Source organism: Chrysemys picta, chromosome 17 (assembly GCF_011386835.1).
Source record: "Chrysemys picta bellii isolate R12L10 chromosome 17, ASM1138683v2, whole genome shotgun sequence".
Lineage (NCBI taxonomy): Eukaryota > Metazoa > Chordata > Testudines > Emydidae > Chrysemys > Chrysemys picta.
The window spans coordinates 1907936-1926686 of record NC_088807.1 but is presented as its reverse complement, the minus strand read 5'-3'; the positions used below and the strand labels follow the sequence as shown (position 1 = coordinate 1926686).

Sequence of the window (18751 nt, the reverse complement as noted above, 5' to 3'; positions counted from 1 at the left end):
CGGAGCGGGGGGGTGGGGGGGCGGGTTGGCCACGGGCAGCTGGAAATAGCCCGGTAGCCACGCGACGCCGGCATGAAGGGTCAACGCGCCGGGCGGGAGAGCAAAGGCTGCCAGGGAGTCCTGGTGAGCAGCAGGGAGCAGCAGTGGTGAGAGCAGGGGGGCCAGGACTCCTGGGTTCTCTCCCCGGCTCTGGGAGGGGAGTGGGGTCTAGTGGTTAGAGCGGGGGGGCTGGGAGCCAGGACTCCTGGGTTCTCTCCCCGGCTCTGGGAGGGGAGTGGGATCTAGTGGTTAGAGCAGGGGCGCTGGGAGCCAGGACTCCTGGGTTCTGTCCCTGGTTCTGCCACTTATTTCCACCATGACCTCAGGCAGGTGCCATCTCTCTCTGCGCCTCAGTTTCCCTCTTGCTCAGGCCGCCCCCCGCAGCACTTCCAGGTGCTCGGCAGGACACTGAAACGCAAACCAGGCCGCGGGAAGAGGTGTCTCCAGCCCCTGCCGCAGGGCCCTGTGCAGGGAGCCGGGGCTGAGCACAGCCCCACGGCTCTCGGAGGGTCCCTGAGCTGGGAAGGGTTATTACTGGTCACCCTGGGGCTGCGGACACGGCTGAGGGGGCGGGCCCGAGAGTCTGAGTCCCTCCGGGTGAAGCGCTTTGCATTCGGGGCCAGGGCGCCGGCCGGGGAGGGGGAGCAGCCGGGGGGTGGGGGCTGGAGAGGGGAAGAAGGTGGGGGGGGGGAGGAGGGGGAGAAGGCGGGGGGGAGCAAGGGCCCGGCAGGCTCAGGGGAGGGGGGGGAAGGGCTGGAGGGGGGGCAGGGAGGGGGAGCAGCCGGGGGGGGGGGAAGGGCTGGAGGGGGGGTTGGGGAGGGGGAGCAGCCGGGGGGGGGAAGGGCTGGAGGGGGGGCAGGGAGGGGGAGCAGCCGGGGGGGGGGGAAGGGCTGGAGTGAGCAGGGAGCCCCCCGCACACTGGAAAGTTGGCGCCTGTCGCCCCCCCCCCCCCCCCCCGACTAGCTCCACCATCAGCTCGGGGCTGGGCGGGGGCGGGACCCTGCGGGGGCGGCTCATCTACGCCCCGCCCCCCAGCTGTCAATCTCTCCGCCCTTCCCAAGATGGCTGCCGCAGGGCTTTGCCCCGCCCAGCAGAGGCGCTCCCGGCCTGTCATGACCCTCCCAACATGGCGTTCCTTTGCCCCACTCAAGATGGCCGCAACCCTCGCTCCCTTCCCGGCTTCCGGGGCGGGACTTCCGCCCAAACGCCGTCACGTGCCCCATCCGCCAGCCAATCCGGCGTCGGCGTGGGGGCGGGGGCTCGCTCCCGCGGTTGCCGTGGCAGCGGCGGGAGCCGGCGGAGGCGGGACGCGGGAGCGGCGGCTGGAGACCGGGCCGGGGCGGGGGGGTCGTTAGCGGGTAGGTAGCGCCCGGGCAGCGGGTCGGGGAGGGTGGGCGTCGCGCAGTGCGCATGCGCGGGGCGGCTCCCACCCCCAGCCCCCCCACGGGTGCGAGCTAAGGCGGGTACGCGCCCCTCCCCCCGCGCGCGCCCCCGCCGCGCCCCGAGCGCGCGCCCCCTTCACCTGGTCCCGCCCCCCCCCCATCCCCGGGCGCGGCGATGCAGCCACCTCTGGGGCGAGCCGGTCGGCAGCGCACAGCAACACGGAGCCCGCGCGGGGCGGGGCGGGGCGGGCCCCGGACGCCTGGGTTCTATTTCTAATCCCCCCCCTTTGTGCTCCCGCTGCTGCAGGGCCATGGCCGAGCTGCACCTCATCGGGCAGATCGTGGGAGCAAGCGGGTTCCCCAGCACCCGCCTCTTCTGCAAGTGGGGAATCCACACAGGTCAGCCGGGCCGGGGCATCGGGGTCAGCTCCCGGGGGGGCCAGGACTCCTGGGTTCTCTCCCTGGCTCTGGGAGGGGAGTGGGGTCCAGTGGTTAGAGCAGGGGGGCTGGGAGCCAGGACTCCTGGGTTCTCTCCCCAGCTCTGGGAGGGGAGTGGGGTCCAGTGGTTAGAGCAGGGGGGCTGGGAGCCAGGACTCCTGGGTTCTCTCCCCGGCTCTGGGAGGGGAGTGGGGTCCAGTGGTTAGAGCAGGGGGGCTGGGAGCCAGGACTCCTGGGTTCTCTCCCGGCTCTGGGAGGGGAGTGGGGTCTAGCAGTTAGAGCAGGGGGGGCTGGGAGCCAGGACTCCTGGGTTCTAGCCCAGCTCTGGGAGGGGAGTGGGGTCTAGTGGTTAGAGCAGGGGGGGCTGGGAGCCAGGACTCCTGGGTTCTCTCCCCGGCTCTGGGAGGGGAGTGGGGTCTAGTGGTTAGAGCGGGGGGGGGGGGGCTGGGAGCCAGGACGCCTGGGTTCTCTCCCGGGCTCTCACGTGCTCCCTTCCTGAAGCTTCTTCCCCCCTCACTGACTGTGCTTCCCCCCCCCCCAGGTGGTGCCTGGAAGCTGCTCTCCGGCCTGCGGGAGGGGCAGACGCAGGTGGATCACCCCCAGCTGGGCGATGTGGCCTACTGGTCCCACCCCATCGACGTGCACTTTGCCACCAAGGGGCTGCAGGGTAAGTTCTGCCCGGCGCCGGTTCCAGCCCCGGTGTCCACTGGGCTGGTGGCCCAGGAGCTGGGGGAAGGCTGCGGGTTCCAGACAGGAGCTGGGGGGCAGGAAGCCGTGGCTCGTGGGGGGCAGGGACGGGGAAGGCAGCCCTGGCCAGGCATGAATTAATTTCTCTCAGTGGAAGGAATTTCCCTCCAGTTGTGTGAGACGCCAGAGGCCGTTTGTTGTCCAGTCCTGTCTCCCCTGGGGCTTTTCTCCCCCTCCCTCTGGCCCCGCCGGAGCTGGGGGTGGGAGCAGGGTGGGGGGCAGGTGGGGCAGGCGCAGCCGTTCATCCCCCCACTTCCAGAAGCTCCTTGTGGCCTCGGCTGCAGAAGTGGATAAATGCTGGTGGCTCCCATCCGGCCCCAGGGCAGGACTGTGGCTTGGGGGCAGGGAATGGGGCAGGGGGCAGCCGGCTTGCGGAGCGGGGCAGGGCACTGACGGGTCCCCTCTCTCTTGCCGTCAGGCTGGCCCAAGCTGCACGTGCAGGTCTGGCACCAGGACTCCTTCGGGCGCAGGGAGCTCTACGGCTACGGCTTCTGCCACGTGCCGTGCAGCCCGGGCTGGCACGCGCTGGCCTGCGTCACCTGGCAGCCCCTGGGCTCCTGGCAGGAACGGCTCTCCCAGCTCTTTGTGGGCGGGGGGCCCCAGCTGCTGAACAGTGACCTGATCTACACGGGGGCCGACCGGTACCGCCTGCAGACCAGCGCCGCGGGCACCGTGCACCTGGAGCTGGGCGTGTTGCTGCGCCACTTCGCCCGCTACGGGGTGGAGTGCTAGGGAGGGGGCAGGCCCCCGCCGCGGGCCGGATGCTGTACGGACCCCCGCCGCGGGGCAGGCTCTAGGGAGCGGGCAGACCCCCTGCTGCAGGCTGAGTGCTGTACAGACCCCCGCCGCGGGGCAGGCTCTAGGGAGCGGGCAGACCCCCCACCACAGGCTGGGCGCTGTACAGACCCCCGCCGTGGGGCAGGCTCTAGGGAGCGGGCAGACCCCCCACCACAGGCTGGGCGCTGTACAGACCCCCGCCGTGGGGCAGGCTCTAGGGAGCGGGCAGACCCCCCACCGCGGGCCGGGCGCTGTACGGACCCCCCGCCGTGGGGCAGGCTCTAGGGAGTGGGCAGGCCCCCGCCACGGGCCGGGCGCTGTACAGACCCCCGCCGTGGGGCAGGCTCTAGGGAGCGGGCAGACCCCCGCCGCGGGCCGGGCGCTGTACAGACCCCCGCCGTGGGGCAAGCTCTAGGGAGCGGGCAGACCCCCTACTGTGGGCCGGGCGCTGTATGGACCCCTCCCCCCCCTTGGGCTGGGTGCTGTATGGACCCCCCGCCATGGGGCAGGCTCTAGGGAGGGGGTGGACCCCCCGCCATGGGGCAGGCTCTAGGGAGAAGGCGGACCCCCCCACCACAGGCTGGGCACTGTACGGACCCCCTGCCGTGGGGCAGGCTCTAGGGAGAAGGCAGACCCCCCCACCACAGGCTGGGCACTGTACGGACCCCCTGCCGTGGGGCAGGCTCTAGGGAGAAGGCAGACCCCCCCACCACAGGTTGGGCGCTGTACGGACCCCCTGCCGTGGGGCAGGCTCTAGGGAGAAGGCAGACCCCCCCACCACAGGCTGGGTGCTGTACGCACCCCCTGCCGCCGGGTGGAGTGCTAGGGAGTAGGAGGCCCCCCATCGTGGGTTGGATGCTGTACGGACACCCACTGCGGGGCGGGGCTCTAGGGAGCAGGCAGACCCCCGCCGTGGGCCGGGCGCTGTACGGCCCCCCCACCACGGGGTGGGGTTCGAGGGCTCTGCACAGATCCTGCCCCTGCTGCGGGTTGTGGCGCTGGGGCAGCCCTTGGATCCGGGGGGGTCACCGCAAAGCCTCCCCCCCCCGATTTGGTGTCCCCCCACCCTTTCACAGGGTGGACATTTCAGTTGCTTCATGTGGCTCTTTTGGAAGAACCGGGGCTGGGGGGGGCGGGGGGGTTGTTTCCTTGGGGGTGGAGTTGGCCCAGGGGGTGGGGAAGGGGCCCTGAGCCCTTTCCCCTCTGGGCGGCTGGTTTCAGTCTGTTTCACGGATGGGGGGGGGCAGAACTTCTGGGTTCTTTCCCCTGCTCTGCCACTGCCCCGGTGACCGGGGCTGGTCCCGGTGCCCCCTGCCTCTGTACCATGGGGCAGCGCTGCCCCCTGGGGGTGGGCGGGTGCCTGCAGCGCTGTCCATGCAGGGCGCAGAGCCGCTGGGGTGGGTGGGAATCGGACCCAGCGCTGGCTCCATGGGGAGTGCTGGGGGCTGGCGGGGGGGAGGGAGCCCCCTCGGCCTCCTGCTCCCCAAAGAGTTGCCCCCCGTCTCTCTCCCTGCCCCCCATTAAACAAACCCCCCTTTATATAAAGATCCTTTTGCACTAACGGCTTTTCCGAGAGTTTCTCTTCTCCCCCCCCCCACCCGGGATCGCCATGGTGACCCCTGCAGCAAAGGATTGTGGGGGTGTAGCTGCGTAACGGTCGGGGGGCCGTTGACTGGCAGGGGGGTGAGTAGAAACATAATCGGCGATTGCCCCCAGCCCCCTGCATTGCGTTCGTTCCCGTCCCAACCTGCCGCCCCCCAGAAGTGCCTTAGCCTGTGGAACTCACTGCCACAAGGTCTGAGCGGGGCGGGCGCTCCGTGGGCAGCGAACAGCCAGCGGGAGGGTGACGATATCCCCGGGGGGGGGTGAGTCTCTCCTGCTTCCCCCCCCCCCCCCCCCCCCCCCCCAGCCCTGGCTCACACTCTGTCTCCTGTCTGGGCAAGTGGAGACGTGTCCCCAAGGAGGCAGTGGCTGGGGCTGTTCCAGTGTCAGCCCAGCAGAGGGCGCCCATGGCAGCCATGTGTGTCCCCGGATCCTGCGGGGGCTGGAACGGGGCCCACGTCTGCTCCAGTTAATACCCCCCCCCACCGTCCTCTGGCTCCTCCCAGTGTGACGGATACACCTGGACCCCCCCATCCGGCTCCTTGGCGTTGTTCTCCCTTCGGGCGCGAGGCCAGGCCAGGCTGGACCAGCAGGGGGCTGCGGGTCGGGAGTGAGGGGCACCGGGAGAGCTGGGGGGGGCAGGGCTGGGCTGGCAGGGGCTGCGGGTCAGGAGTGAGGGGCACCGGCAGGGCTGGGCTAGCAGGGGCTGCGGGTCGGGAGTGAGGGGCACTGGCAGAGCTGGGGGGGGGGCAGGGCTGGGCTAGCAGGGGCTGCGGGTCGGGAGTGAGGGGCACCGGCAAAGCTGGGCTGGGGGGAGTCCCGGGCTGGGATAGCAGCGGGGGGAGGGGGGTACAGATTAGAACCCAGGAGTCCTGACTCCTGCCCCCCGTTCCTAGCCCTGGCCGCAGGCTGCCTGGCTGACTGGTGCAGGTTGTGGCCTGTTGGAGCCAGTGTCTGATGCCAACTTGGCCCCAGGCCGGTGCCCACCTGCAGCCAGCTGCCGCTCCCCTGTCCGCTGACCTTAACGGCCCCCCCCGGCTCTTCCCTCCGCCCGGCCTAATCGGGGGTGAAATTCCAGGAAGGGCTGGCGGGAGCCGTCCCGGAAGCCGCCGTGCCAGCACCGGCTCTTCCTGGCAGGTGGGTCTGGCCTTCACCCCTGCCAAGGGCCCCCGCTGGGCTGGGGCTCGTTAATCCTCCTGCTCCGGCCGGCTCCGCAGCGAATCCCGTTAACTGGGCAGCGTCCCGTGGAAGAGCCGTGCTCGCCCTCCAGACGGGACGCAGCTCACCCGCTGCCCAGCAGACAGGAGGCCGGACTCCTGGGTTCTCAGGGAGGGGAGGGGGGGCTAGCGGTAAGATCAGGGGAGCTGGGAGTCAGGACTCCTGGGTTCTCAGGGAGGGGAGGGGGGGCTAGCGGTAAGATCAGGGGAGCTGGGAGTCAGGACTCCTGGGTTCTCAGGGAGGGGAGGGGGGGCTAACGGTAAGATCAGGGGAGCTGGGAGTCAGGACTCCTGGGTTCTCTGGGAGGGGAGTGGGGCTAGCGGTAAGATCGGTAGCTGGGACTCAGGACTCCTGGGTTCTCTCCCCAGCTCTGGCGGGGAACATGGCTGTTTAGAACAAGGGGCGGATAATTCCCCCTGGCGGAGGGGCTGAGCTGAGACCCGTCGCATTCATTCCGCATCCCACCGGCATCTCTCCCTGGAGTCCCAAGGCCCTTTGAGGGCAGCGTCCCAGCGGTTGCCCTCTCCTCCCACTGTTGGGAGATGGGTGGAGGGGAAACTGAGGCACCGAGCGGGGCAGGGACTCGCCTGAGGCCGTGCTGCGGATCCGTGCCGGAGCCCGTGGCCCCGTCCGGCTCTGGCTCCGTCTCCCCTGAGCTCAAAGCAGCTGCAGTTGAGGCGCTCGCCAGCAGAGGGCGCCCGAGCAGCAGTTTTGGGGTGTCCCCGTTTGCCTAGTGGGAGTTGCTTGCTAGATACCGAGGGAGCATTGGGGTGACCTGGAGCCCCCCAGCACAGGAATGTGGGGGTTGGGGGGAGCCCTCTGGGCAGGAAAATGCTGCCGGAGATGGCTGTACCCATGACTTTGGTAGGCCAATGGACACAGCTGGGAGCCAGGACTCCTGGGTTCTATCCCAGGCTCTGGGAGGGGTGTGGGGTCTAGTGGTTAGAGCCAGGGAGGATTGGAGCTAGGAGTCCAGACTCCTGGGTTCCATTCCCAGTTTTGTCACTGGTTCACTCTGTGACCTTAGGAAAGTCGCTGCCCTGCTGCAAGCCTCAGTTTCCCCATGTGACTCTTGTTTGCGATGGGCTAGTGGAGGGTTGTGAGGACGAGTTTGATAACGTCTGGGGGCGGGTGGGAATTGGACCCATCGCTGGCTCCATGGGAAGCGCTACCTGAGCTAACAAAATCCTCATCACCACCGGCAGTACAGGGCGTCTGACACACAGCCATGCAGTACCGATTCCATTCTGCTGAGGGCAGCAGAGCTGGGGCTGTGTGGCATAAACACAGCCCATGGGCCTGGGTTCAAATGGGAAGCAACTTCCCCACCCCAGTGGAGAACCACTAGGCTGCTGCTCCTGCCCTGAGAGAAACTGGCGAGATCTTTGCTCCTGGCTGTGTGTCATGTGCTCTATAGTGGCCACAGCTAATGGGGATTCTCCTTTCATTCGGGGAGTGGGCTGGGAGTTTGGAGCAGGTGGATTCAAATTCCTCCCCTTTCCCCCATCTGGCTTTGGGCCTTCCGCAGCTCGAGTCCGGTCAGCACACGATACCAGCGCCGAGCCTGGGTGCTGGGATCCGCCCCCCTGTCCTGTCGCAAAACCCCTAGCCAGAGCCGATGGGCCTGGCTTGGGGTCCACATTCCAACTGTTGCCCTGTGAGGCCCTGTCTGCTCCCCATGTAGACCCCAGTGCCCAAAGCCCCCCCACCTTTCTGCAGTGGGGTGGTGGGTGACCTCCGTTTTCTGGTGTTCCTGGCTGGGCGGCGCCATGGTGGGCCCTATGCCTCCGCAGAGCAGGACCTGGGCGCAGGCTGGTCAGCTCCGAAGAGACGGCAGCTGCTTTGAGTGGGGGGCAAAGCTGCAGCACCGGGGCGGGGGTGGGCTCGGGGCAGGGAGCTGAGTGAATGCCACAGGCCCCAGAGGAGATGGGTAAATTCTGTTTGTGCCTGTCCAGCATCGCCGCCTTCAAAAATCACGAGTCAGGCTCACCAAAAATCACGAGATTGGCTTTAAAGTCATGAGATTTTGTAAAACTCGGGCGGAGGGGTGTCTTTTTGTTTGCCATCTGCTTCTCGAGGGTGCCCTGGGGTCACGTTTTGCAGCTTTCTGCCCAGCCGCGAAACGTACTTTTTCTTTAAGAACAAAGGCTGAAATCCTCCCGTCTTCCCTTGACTCCGGGAGCTGGGGCTTTAAGGAAAACGACCATGACCCTGAGACCTGGGACAAAGTCAGGAGAGTCGGCGACACGGGGCGGGGGCGCTCGCGGTCCCACCGCGCAGTCGCTGCCCAAGCAAAGGGGCTGGGGGCTGGCTCAGCTCCGCCCTAGAGACAACAGGCCCCCAGAGTGGGGGCGGAGAGTGAAGAAGGGATGGAGAAGAAGGCAGCTGGGGAAGGAGAGAAGGGAAAAGTGCCAGCCCGGAGACGCGAGCAGAGAAGGGAGCGAAGGAAGGAAGGAAGGAGAGACGGCGGGCGGGCGGGAGAGGGGAGAGAAAGTTAAAACCAGGCGAAGGCAGAGCAGTGGGAGGGAGGGAGGGAGCGGGAGGCGGCGGAAGGGGGGAGCGTGGAAGCGGGGGGCGGAGGGCAAGGCGCAGAAAGGGGGAGGGAGGAGGAGGGGAAGGCGAGGGGAGCTCTGGGCTCCCCCCGCCCGTGCTCATTTCCTGGGTGGAGCTGGGCTAGGCAGAGCAAAACCCTTTAAAACCCTCCAGCCCCAGCTCGCGGGAGCCAGCAGGTCCCAGCAAGCGCCGAGGAGCCAAGCGGGGAGCGGGTGGAATCCGTCCGGCTGGCCTGGCCCCTGGCCAGCCCTGAGCCCTCCGGGCCGGAGGCCAGGCTGAGCCCCGGAGCGGCTCCGTCTCGCCCGAGGAGTGGGCCGGCGCGTGGCCCATGGCCCTGGCCGGCGGCCGGCGACGTCGCTGGGGTTCCCTCCGGCTGCTGCGGGCCGGGATCCCCGGGGGCAGGAGCTAGGCCGACTCGGGCAGGAAGCTGCTTGTCGCCGCAGGGGCCCCCCTCGCCCGCCATGGGGCAGGCCATGGGGCCGCTCTTCCTCTTCCTGCTGGCCCTGCTGCGGCTCTGGGCGAGCCAGGCCCTGTCCACCTGCAAGACCATCGACATGGAGCTGGTGAAGAGGAAGCGGATCGAGGCGATCCGCGGGCAGATTCTCAGCAAGCTGCGGCTGGACAGCCCGCCCCAGGTGGAGGGGGGGGACGCCGCCCTGCTCCGCCTGCCCGAGGAGGTGATGTCGCTCTACAACAGCACCCGCGACATGGTGCGGGACATGGTCCGCCAGCAGGAGGCGGGCAAGCCGCACGAGAGCCCCCAGGACGAGTACTACGCCAAGGAGGTGCACAAGTTCTCCATGCTGCCGGTGAAAGACGGTGAGAGACCGCGGCTTCGGGGGGGCTAGTGGTCAGAGCAGCCAGGACTCCTGGGTTCTGTCCCCAGCTCTGGGAGGGGAGTTGGGTCTGGGGGGTGTTGGGAGCCAGGACTCCTGGGTTCTGTCCCCAGCTCTGGGAGAGGAGTGAGGTCTAGTGGTTAGAGCAGGGGGCTGGGAGTCAGGACTCCAGGGTTCTGTCCCCAGCTCTGGGAGGGGAGTGGGGTCTAGTGGTTAGAGTGGGGGGTTGGGAGCCAGGACTCCTGGGTTCTGTCCCCAGCTCTGGGAGGGGAGTGGGGTCAGGGGGTGGGTGGGCTGGAAGCCAGGACTCCTGAGTCCTATTTCTGGTTCTGCCACTGATACTCGAGGAGTATCTCGAGGCAAATTCCTGCGTGACTCGAGGCAAATTCCTTGACTTCACGGAGCCAAGGTGACGCCTGGTGTAAGTCCATCAGTGCCGAAGGGGTCACAGTGGGGCTGGACTGAGGTGTCTGGGCTTCACCTTCTCTCTCTGCATGGTGGGAGAACAGGAAACGCTCCCAGGGCCGGCGAAGCATCCGCTGAGGGCCCTGAGATCTGCGCCCGGCACATGCTGGATGTGGGCACTGGGTCCTTACCAGGCAGAGTTAGCGGCCCAGGGAAGTGCCAGTCTGGAGCACTGTCTCTAGTAGATAACGATGGGATAACCTTTCCCCAGGGCAAGTCCCTTCCTGACCCTGCAGGTCAGAGGTCCGCCGATGCCCTGAAGTAGGAGTGTCCACAGCTGTGCTGGGTAGTGCTTAAACCTCAGCATTCCCCATCTGGATCTGCTCGTTCTCCACAGCAATGTGCCATCCTTGGCTTCACTGGGATCCAGTGACAGTGAGTTCCACAGGCTAATGCCGTGGGGTGGATAAACAATGTCCTTTAACCCATCCTTTCAGCGTCATAGAATTACTCTTTATTATGTGTGTGATGGGAGCGGTTAGAGCCCCCGACCGTGATCGGGGCCCCGTCGGGCCGGGCGCTGCCCAGACCCCGGCCGTGATCGGGGCCCCGTCGGGCCGGGCGCTGCCCAGACCCCGGCCGTGATCGGGGCCCCGTCAGGCCGGGCGCTGCCCAGACCCCGACCGAGATTGGGGCCCCGTTGGGCCGGGCGCTGCCCAGACCCCGGCCGAGATTGGGGCCCTGTCGGGCCGGGCGCTGCCCAGACCCCGGCCGAGATTGGGGCCCTGTCGGGCCGGGCGCTGCCCAGACCCCGGCCGAGATCGGGGCCCCGTTGGGCCAGGCGCTGCCCAGACCCTGGCCGAGATCGGGGCCCCGTCAGGCCGGGCGCTGCCCAGACCCCGACCGACTCCAGGGGCCTGGTTCTCAATCACGCTCAGGTTCCTCTGGGGTGGGATCAGCCCCTGAGAGTCCCCTCCACGCAGGGCCTCCTCAGCTGGCACACAGCTCTGCTCCCAGCCCCAGCATCGGGGTGGATCGGGGGGGTGGCCAGAGCACACTGAAGTGGCTATTTCCTGCCCTCCGGGGCCCATGGGGCAGAGCGTGAATTAGAGCAGCCCTGGGGCTGGGCAGGTTCCCACCATGCAGAGTGCAAAGGGTTAAAGCGACCTTAACCCCTCCCCCTGCAGAGTGGGGGAGCTGAGACCCCGTGGGCCTGTCCTGTCCACAAGTTCCCTCCCCCAAAGCAGGAAGAGCTGGTGGAACTCACTGCCACTAGGTCTCTTTGGCGCCGGGAGCTGAGCCCAGCTGGCCTTTGGGGCAGAGAAGGAGACAGAAACTGAGCGGAGGATCTGGGCTGGGCTAAAGGCCCTCACGCTCCAGGGCGTGAACTAACCAGTAACGCCCAGGCCCTGGTGGGCAGGTTATCCCGTCTGTGTCTAGTAGGGGAAGTCCCTTGTGCCTTCCCCGGAAGCGGCCGCGGCAGACGGGATACCGGGGTAGATGGGCCCCTGCTCTGACCCCGTCTGGCTATTGCTACGTCCTGAATTCTTTTACTGCCCAAGTCCCGCGGCCCGGACACTCGCATGTTCCCAGCTGCTGCCCTGCTCCAAATCCCGTTGCTGCCCCTGGGAGCGGTTTGCCCAGGGGGACGCGTCTGGTTCTGCCGCTGAAGCTGTGTCCTGGCCCGGAGCGTCTCATCTCCAAGTGGTGAAATGTCCCAGCCCTGCCCTGGGGCCGTGTCTCAGCGCGGAACTTCCCGCCCGTAATTACAGCCCGGGCCTGCCTCACTCGGCTGCTGGCTGCACGGGATGGGTACGAGCCCTGGGGGCTCAGCCTTGGGAGGGGCGGCTTTCCACAGACGCAAAGGGGATCCCCCTCCGACTCCATCATCCGGCCCTGGCAGGCGGGCGGGCGCTTTCTGGCTTTCAGTAGGAGGGAAGCATTTGCCAAGTCGGAGCTGGATGCCAGCGTCTGTGCTTCCAAGGAAGGGCCTAGGGACATTGTTGATTTGTGATGTGAGCGCCCAGAAGCCTCAACCCCAACCAGGGCCCCGTCGGGCCGGGCGCTGCCCAGACCCCGGCCGAGATCGGGGCCCCGTCGGGCCGGGCGCTGCCCAGACCCTGGCCGAGATCGGGGCCCCGTCAGGCCGGGCGCTGCCCAGACCCCGGCCGAGATCGGGGCCTCGTCGGGCCGGGCGCTGCCCAGACCCCGGCCGAGATCGGGGCCCCGTCAGGCCGGGCATGGGGGGCAGAGGAGGGATCGGCCTGGCCCGTGCGCTCTGCAGAGGGCTGGGGGAGCTGCGAGGGGTTAGCTGGGGCGGGGGGCAGAGACGGGGTCAGCACAACTTCAGCATCTCTGGGCGAGGCAGTGGGTCCGGGGCCCAGGACTCCTGGGTTCTGCCTCTGGCTGGGCTGGGACTCAGCAGAGATTCCTTAGGATGAGGATCCCTGCGGGGGGGAGTGGGGTCTAGGGGTTAGAGCAGGGGGGCTGGGACCCAGGATTCCTGGGGGATCTTGGGCAGGTCACGTCTCCTGGTCTGTGCCTCAGTTTCCCACCAGTGCCTGTGAAATTGGGACTTGAATACTTACCCTGAAGCAGCTGGGGATCTCGTGGGGCACAGGCCAGGTGTTCTCAGTGGGCGCTGGGGCCCGTGGCCAGCTCTGCCGTGGGAAAGGCAGGGGTCAGACCTCAAATCCGCCCAGCCAGGCCCTGTCGGGTCTCTCTGGCACTGAGCGCGGCCCGTCCCCCTGTCCCTCCGGGGGGAAAGCGAGGATCAGATGGGGAAAGGCGCTCACCTAACCAGCCACTCAGCGGCAGGGCTGGGGAGAGAACCCAGGCGTCCTGGCTCCCAGTCTCCCAGCTGTAACTCCTGGGTTCTCTCCCCCGCTCTGGCTGCTCAGCCCCGCTGTCCGGTCAGGCCCTCACCCCGGCTGTGAGTGTCGGTCGTTTCCTCCTTCGCTTGGCCGTGCTCTGCATCCCTTCCTTCTTCCGGCTTCACGTTCGTCCTTTCCATTCCTTCCTTCTGGCCGCCGGTTCCTCTTTTCCCTCCCCCCGCTGCCGGTTCCTCTTTCCCTCCCCCCTCCCCCCCCCGCCGGTTCCTCCTTTGGACGGAGTCAAAAGCCCCTTTGATCCAAAGGGAAAATGGCTTAAAATAGCCTCTTCCTGCTATAAAAATAGCGCTTGGGCCACTGGCCGGGGGAGCCTGGGACGAGACTGGGGGGAGGGGAAGATGGTGGGGGTGGGGTTTGCATACGTGGGGGGCAGGAAACATGGCACAAATCCAGGGGGCGTCTAGGGGGGCAGAGCATGGCGGGGATGTAGATGGGGAGAGGGACAGGCAAAGGGGAGGGGAGGTGGGGCAGAGGGAGGCCTGGAGTGGGCGGGGGGCTGTGTATGGGGGGGGGCAGGCACAAGCTTGGGGGAGGGGAATATAAGGGGGGCAGGGAGCAGAGCACAGGGCTGGGGGGGGATCATGACCAGGTGCTTAAAATAGCCCCCCCCCCCATGTTACATTCCCTCTGGGATCCCTGCAAGGCCCTGACCCCGTGGAGGGGTGTATGTCCCGCGGCCCTGTTTCTGGCTGGGGGGGTTTCCCCTCCCCGCTGTATTTTGATTTCATTGATTGGCTGAAAACCCGCCATCCGGGCAGAAAGCAAGAAACTGCCCGAGAGCCGTCAGCCGCCAGCCGGCCGTTCCGGGGTGTCCGGTGCGTCTCATCAGCCGCGGGGGGGTTCGTGCCACGTAGCGCTGGGGTGATTAGTGCTCTGTGGTAACGAGGCGTCATGTGAGGGGTTATCCCCACCGATCCGCTCCAGAGTTAACACTTCCCACGGGCTGGTGTGGGGGGCATGGCCAGAACGGGCAATTAACCCCGCCTCCTCCCACGGGACTCAAAGCGGATTGGTCGGGTGGCTCCAGCCCCTCCCAGTGCTGGCCCTGAGGCCAGATCACTCAGCCGCCTCCAAGCAAAGGGGACGGGGGCCAGAGGAGCGGGAGTCTGGCCTGTGAATAATGCAGCCGGAGCCGCAGGGCTGAGACCGGCGCTGGAATGATCTGGGAACCGCAGGCCCCTGAGACCCACTCCCTGCTCCCGGCACAGGGTGCCAGTAACTAGACCCACGGGGCCCGGGGTGGGGCACGGGAGCAGTTTATACAGGGACCCTTCACCCGGTGCAGAGATGCGGCCACCTCTGGGGTGGGCCTGGCTCCACTGGACGGGGTGGTCGGGATCGGGCCCCGGCTTTCAGCCGGCTGGGGATGTGTCGGTTTCAGCTGACACGGTCCCAGACGGTTCTCGGCGTTTCCTCCCCGGGGGACTTGTCTGACTGGTGCCGAGCTGCTCAGAGTCGCCGCTGGGGTTTGCCCCTTTCGTTTGTTCCTCCGACCGCTTTGGGCAGCCTGTGAAACCCAGCTTGTGACTAGTTCTCCTCCAGTGCCCCCATCTAGCCGGGGTACTTAGAGTTAAAGGACGAGCCCAAGGGGGCTGCGGGTCGGGAGTGAGGGGCAGCGGCAGAGCTGGGGGGACAGGGCTGGGCGAGCAGGGGCTGCGGGTCGGGAGTGAGGGGCACCGGCAGGGCTGGGGGGGGCCCAGGGCTGGGCTGGCAGGGGCTGCGGGTCGGGAGTGAGGGGCACCAGCAGAGATTGGGGGACAGGGCTGGGCGAGCAGGGGCTGCGGGTCAGGAGTGAGGGGCACCGGCAGAGCTGGGGGGAGCCCAGGACTGGGCTGGCAGGGGCTGGGGGTCGGGAGTGAGGGGCACCGGCAGAGCTGGGGGGGACAGGGCTGGGCTGGCAGGGGCTGGGGGTCGGGAGTGAGGGGCATCGCGCTGCGTGCTCATGCCCTGTCTCCCTGCAGCCAGGTACGCGACCTGGGAGAAGACCAGCCAAAGCACCTTCTTCCTGTTCAATGCCTCGCAGGTGCGGGCGCAGATCAGCAGCGAGGCCCTGCTGCACCGGGCCGAGCTGCGCATGCTGCCGAAGCCGGGCACGGAGCAGCGGGTGGAGCTGTACCAGGTGCGCTGGGCCCCCCGGGGCGGGGGAGGCAGCGAGGGTTGTTGGCGGGGCTAGACCAGAGAGGGCGGGGCTACATGCTATGGGGCGGGGCTACATGCTATGGGCGGGGCTAGACCAGAGAGGGTGGAGCTACAGGAGGTGAGGTGGGCAGTGGGTGGAAGTGGGGCTAGGAGAGATGGGGCGGAGCACAGTGAACTGTGGGCGGGGGCACAGAATAAGGAGTGGGGCTAGAGCAGATGGGATGAGCGGTGGAGTATAGGGACAGGCTGGGGGTGTGTGGGGCTTGTGGGGCAGGCTGGGGTTGTGGGTGGGGCTCTGTGGGTAAGGCTGGGGGTGGGCGGGGCTCTGGGGGTAGGCGGGGCCTGTGGGGCAGGCAGGAGTTGTGGGCGGGGCTCCGCGGGGCAGGTTGGGGTTGTGGGCGGAGCTCCGTGGGGCAGGCTGGCGGTGGGTGGGGCTCCGTGGGGCAGGCTGGGGATAGGCAGGGCGTCTCTCCCCCAGCACACTGGCTCACCCCCATCTCCCCACAGCACTACGGGAACGGGTCCTGGCGCTACCTGGACAGTCGCGCCGTGGGGCAGGTGCCCGAGGAGTGGCTGGCCTTCGACGTCACCGAGGTGGTTCGCCAGTGGCTGAGTGGCCAAGGTGAGGGGGGGCCCCAATCCGGGACACACCGTGACCCCTGCTGCTCCTTGGGCACTCAGCTCCCCCCAGGGCCTCCGTGGCCTGCACCCAGCACAGTGTCCTGTCCTGCCCCGTCTCCTCCAGCCCCCCATCCCTGCGCTGGGGGGTTACCCTGCCCCTGCTGTGCTCCAGTGTCACTTAGAGCTGCCTTTGGGCTGCTCTAACTTGTGCTGGGGGCAGAGAACAGCCACTGTGCAGTGGGGTCTGGTGGGCTAGAGCTGGGGGGTCTGGGAGCCCGGACTCCTGGGTTCTCTCCCCAGCCCTGTGAAGGGAGTGGGGTCTGGTGGGCTAGAGCTGAGGGGTCTGGGAGTCAGGACTCCTGGGTTCTCTCCCCTGCCTTGGGAGGGGAGTGGGGATTTCCTGGTTTGTGCACGGAGGCGAACGTTGAGGACTGGTTGTGCTGCCGGGAATCTCACCAGCAGGGCCCCGCCAGGTGCGTGGGGCCGGCGCCCCCCACGTGCCCCCTTCTCACTCCCCGTTTGCCTGTTTCAGAGACTCTGGAGATCTTTAAACTCCGCGTTCACTGCTCCTGTGAGGACACCTGCGAGGAACTGATAGTGAACATAGACGGTAGGACGCCTGGGTTCTCTCCCAGCTCTGGGAGGGGAGTGGGGTCTAGCAGTTAGAACAGGGGGGCTAGGAGCCAGGACTCCTGGGTTCTCTCCCGGTTCTGGGAGGGGAGTGGGGGCTGGTGGTTAGAGTGGGAGAGGGGAGCCAGGCATCTCCCTGTGTGCCTCGGTTTCCTCCTGCACCGGGTGGGTCGTGCGGACGCCCCCTCCCCTGCCCCTGTGGCCCTTGGTCCCTGGGACGCACCTGCCCGTTGCCAGTCTCCGTGGCTGGGCCGATGGGTCCGTCCTCCCGTCCCCCAGGTGTGCCTGGCCAGTGCCCATGCCGCTAACGGGGTGTCTGCTCCCTGAAGGCTTCGAGAAGAAGCGGGGGGACCTGGGCACCGTCTCCTCCACGGTCCAGAAGCTGCCCTACGTGCTGGTGATGTCCACGCCCCTGGAGCGCGCCAGCCACCTGCAGAGCTCGCGCCGGCGACGGGCGCTGGACACTGACTACTGTTTCGGGTGAGCTGCGGCCCGGCCGAGGGGAGGGGATGCTGCCTGCCTGGGGGTATTGTTATGGGGGGCAGCTCTGGGAGGGGAGTGGGGGCTGGTGGGTCAGAGCAGGGGGGGCTGGGACTCCTGGGTTCTCTCCTGGCTCTGGGAGGAGAGTGGGGGCTGGTGGGTTAGAGCTGGGGGGGGGAGGCTGGGAGCCAGGACTCCTGGGTTTTCTCCTGGCTCTAGGAGGAGAGTGGGGGCTAGTGGGTTAGAGCGGGGGGGGGCTGGGAGCCAGGACTCCTGGGTTCTCCCTGGCTCTGGCTGCCTGCCTGGGCTGGCTGTGGTCCCAGTGCCCTGATGGCTCTGCCCGCAGGACGGAGGAGAAGAATTGCTGCGTGCGGCCCCTTTTCATCGACTTCCGCAAGGACCTGCACTGGAAGTGGATCCACGAGCCCAAGGGCTACATGGCCAACTTCTGCATGGGCCCCTGCCCCTACGTCTGGAGCGCCGACACCCAGTACAGCAAGGTGGGGGCGGGGGCTGGGAGCCCGGACGCCTGGGTCTGTCCCCAGCTCGGGGAGGGGAGGGGGGCTAGTGGTTAGAGCGGGATGTCCTGGGATCTGGGACTCCTGGGTTCTCTCCTGGGCTCTGGGAGGGGAGTGGGGACTAGTGGTTAGAGCAGGGGGCGGGGCTGGGAACCAGGACTCCTGGGTTCTGTCCCCAGCTCGGGGAGGGGAGTGGGGGTTAGAGCGGGGGGGGGGGGCGCGCCTGGGTTGGCACACAGGGTAGCCTGGTCCGGAACCGGACTCCAGAGCTGATTGGCCCAGTGTGGACCTTGGGGGTTCTGGGGCCAGCCGGACCCTCCTAGCTCACCCCAAGCTGCCGGCTGCCCCCAACCTACCCCTGCCCCGTTCCCCCAGCCCGGCGTGGGATCGGCCTCCCCAGGATCCCGGCGCCTCGGCCCCCTCCAGCCCCACCCAGGCTGGCTCGGCGCCTGGGGGAGACGCCCCCTGTGCCAGGCGGGGAGGGGCTGAGCCGTAGCCCAGCCCCCGGGGGCACCTGCCTCTCTGCATCCGGCGCCCTCGGGGGGACAGGCCCCGTCTCCCGCTCCCCACCTGTCCCCGGACAGATACCGACCGGGGCTGTTTCTCCGCAGGTCCTGGCCTTGTACAACCAGCACAACCCGAGCGCCTCGGCCGCGCCCTGCTGCGTCCCCCAGGCCCTGGCGCCCCTGCCCATCGTCTACTACGTGGGGCGGAAGCCGAAGGTGGAGCAGCTCTCCAACATGATCGTCAGCTCCTGCAAGTGCAGCTGATCGCCCGGGACACACGGAGCCCCCCCCCCAGGAACGGGGCGGGGGGGGAAATGGGGGGTTGAGACGCGTTAAGAGTTTTTGTTATTATTATTATTAATTTTTTGTTTTTGTTTTTTGTAAATTTCCTTGGTGTTTTTGGGTGAAAATTTTGAATTATTTGTAATTTAAAAAAGAAAAAGAGAATTATTTAACGAGGTTTCGTTTTGTTGTTGGTTCGATCGAAAATCCGCAGGGGGGGGGTTGAGTTACAAAGGATGAGATTCCCCCTCCCCCGCTGGATTAATGGGTCGCGCCGTCGCTTTAATGCAGAACCGAGGGGCGGGGCCAGGGGGTGCCATGGCAACCTGCGTCAAAGGCCATTGGACGACACGTCGAGGGGCAGTGCCTGTGTGAACTGAATACTGTGGGAATGGGTGTGGCTATGTTTGGCCCCGCCCCCTCGTGTAACATGGCTCCGCCTTCTCACTAGCAGGTCCTGCTTTCTCTTCTGCCCTTGATTGGGCATTGGCTTGGCAGCCGCAGGGGGCGGACCCTGTGTGTACAGTGACCCCGCCCATTTGATCTGACTCCTCCCACCCACCACATGGCTCCGCCTCCTGACCCTGAACCCACCTCCTCAATGGGGAGCCGACCTTCTGCTATACCCCCTTGGGTGGGTGGGGGCGCATGGCAGACTGCATAGCTCCGCCCCCTGGGTGTGACTCC

At 67.3% G+C, this 18751-nt stretch overlaps 2 protein-coding genes across 2 annotated transcripts; both read left to right on the top strand.

Annotated features, from left to right (window-relative positions):
* The first annotated feature begins 1277 nt into the window (after positions 1-1277).
* B9D2 (B9 domain containing 2) lies at positions 1278-4944 on the top strand. Its single transcript, XM_065570791.1, has 4 exons — positions 1278-1397; positions 1729-1820; positions 2401-2526; positions 3025-4944. Exons 2-4 carry the CDS (start codon positions 1733-1735, stop codon positions 3336-3338), a joined length of 528 nt encoding a protein of 175 aa, XP_065426863.1. The 5' UTR covers positions 1278-1397; positions 1729-1732; the 3' UTR covers positions 3339-4944.
* A 3859-nt stretch (positions 4945-8803) lies between these two features.
* Positions 8804-18241, top strand: TGFB1 (transforming growth factor beta 1). Its single transcript, XM_005310533.4, has 7 exons — positions 8804-9575; positions 14850-15007; positions 15535-15649; positions 16181-16258; positions 16608-16758; positions 17105-17258; positions 17888-18241. The coding sequence occupies exons 1-7, from the start codon at positions 9218-9220 to the stop codon at positions 18044-18046; spliced, it is 1173 nt and encodes a 390-aa protein (XP_005310590.2). The 5' UTR covers positions 8804-9217; the 3' UTR covers positions 18047-18241.
* Positions 18242-18751: the final 510 nt, after the last annotated feature.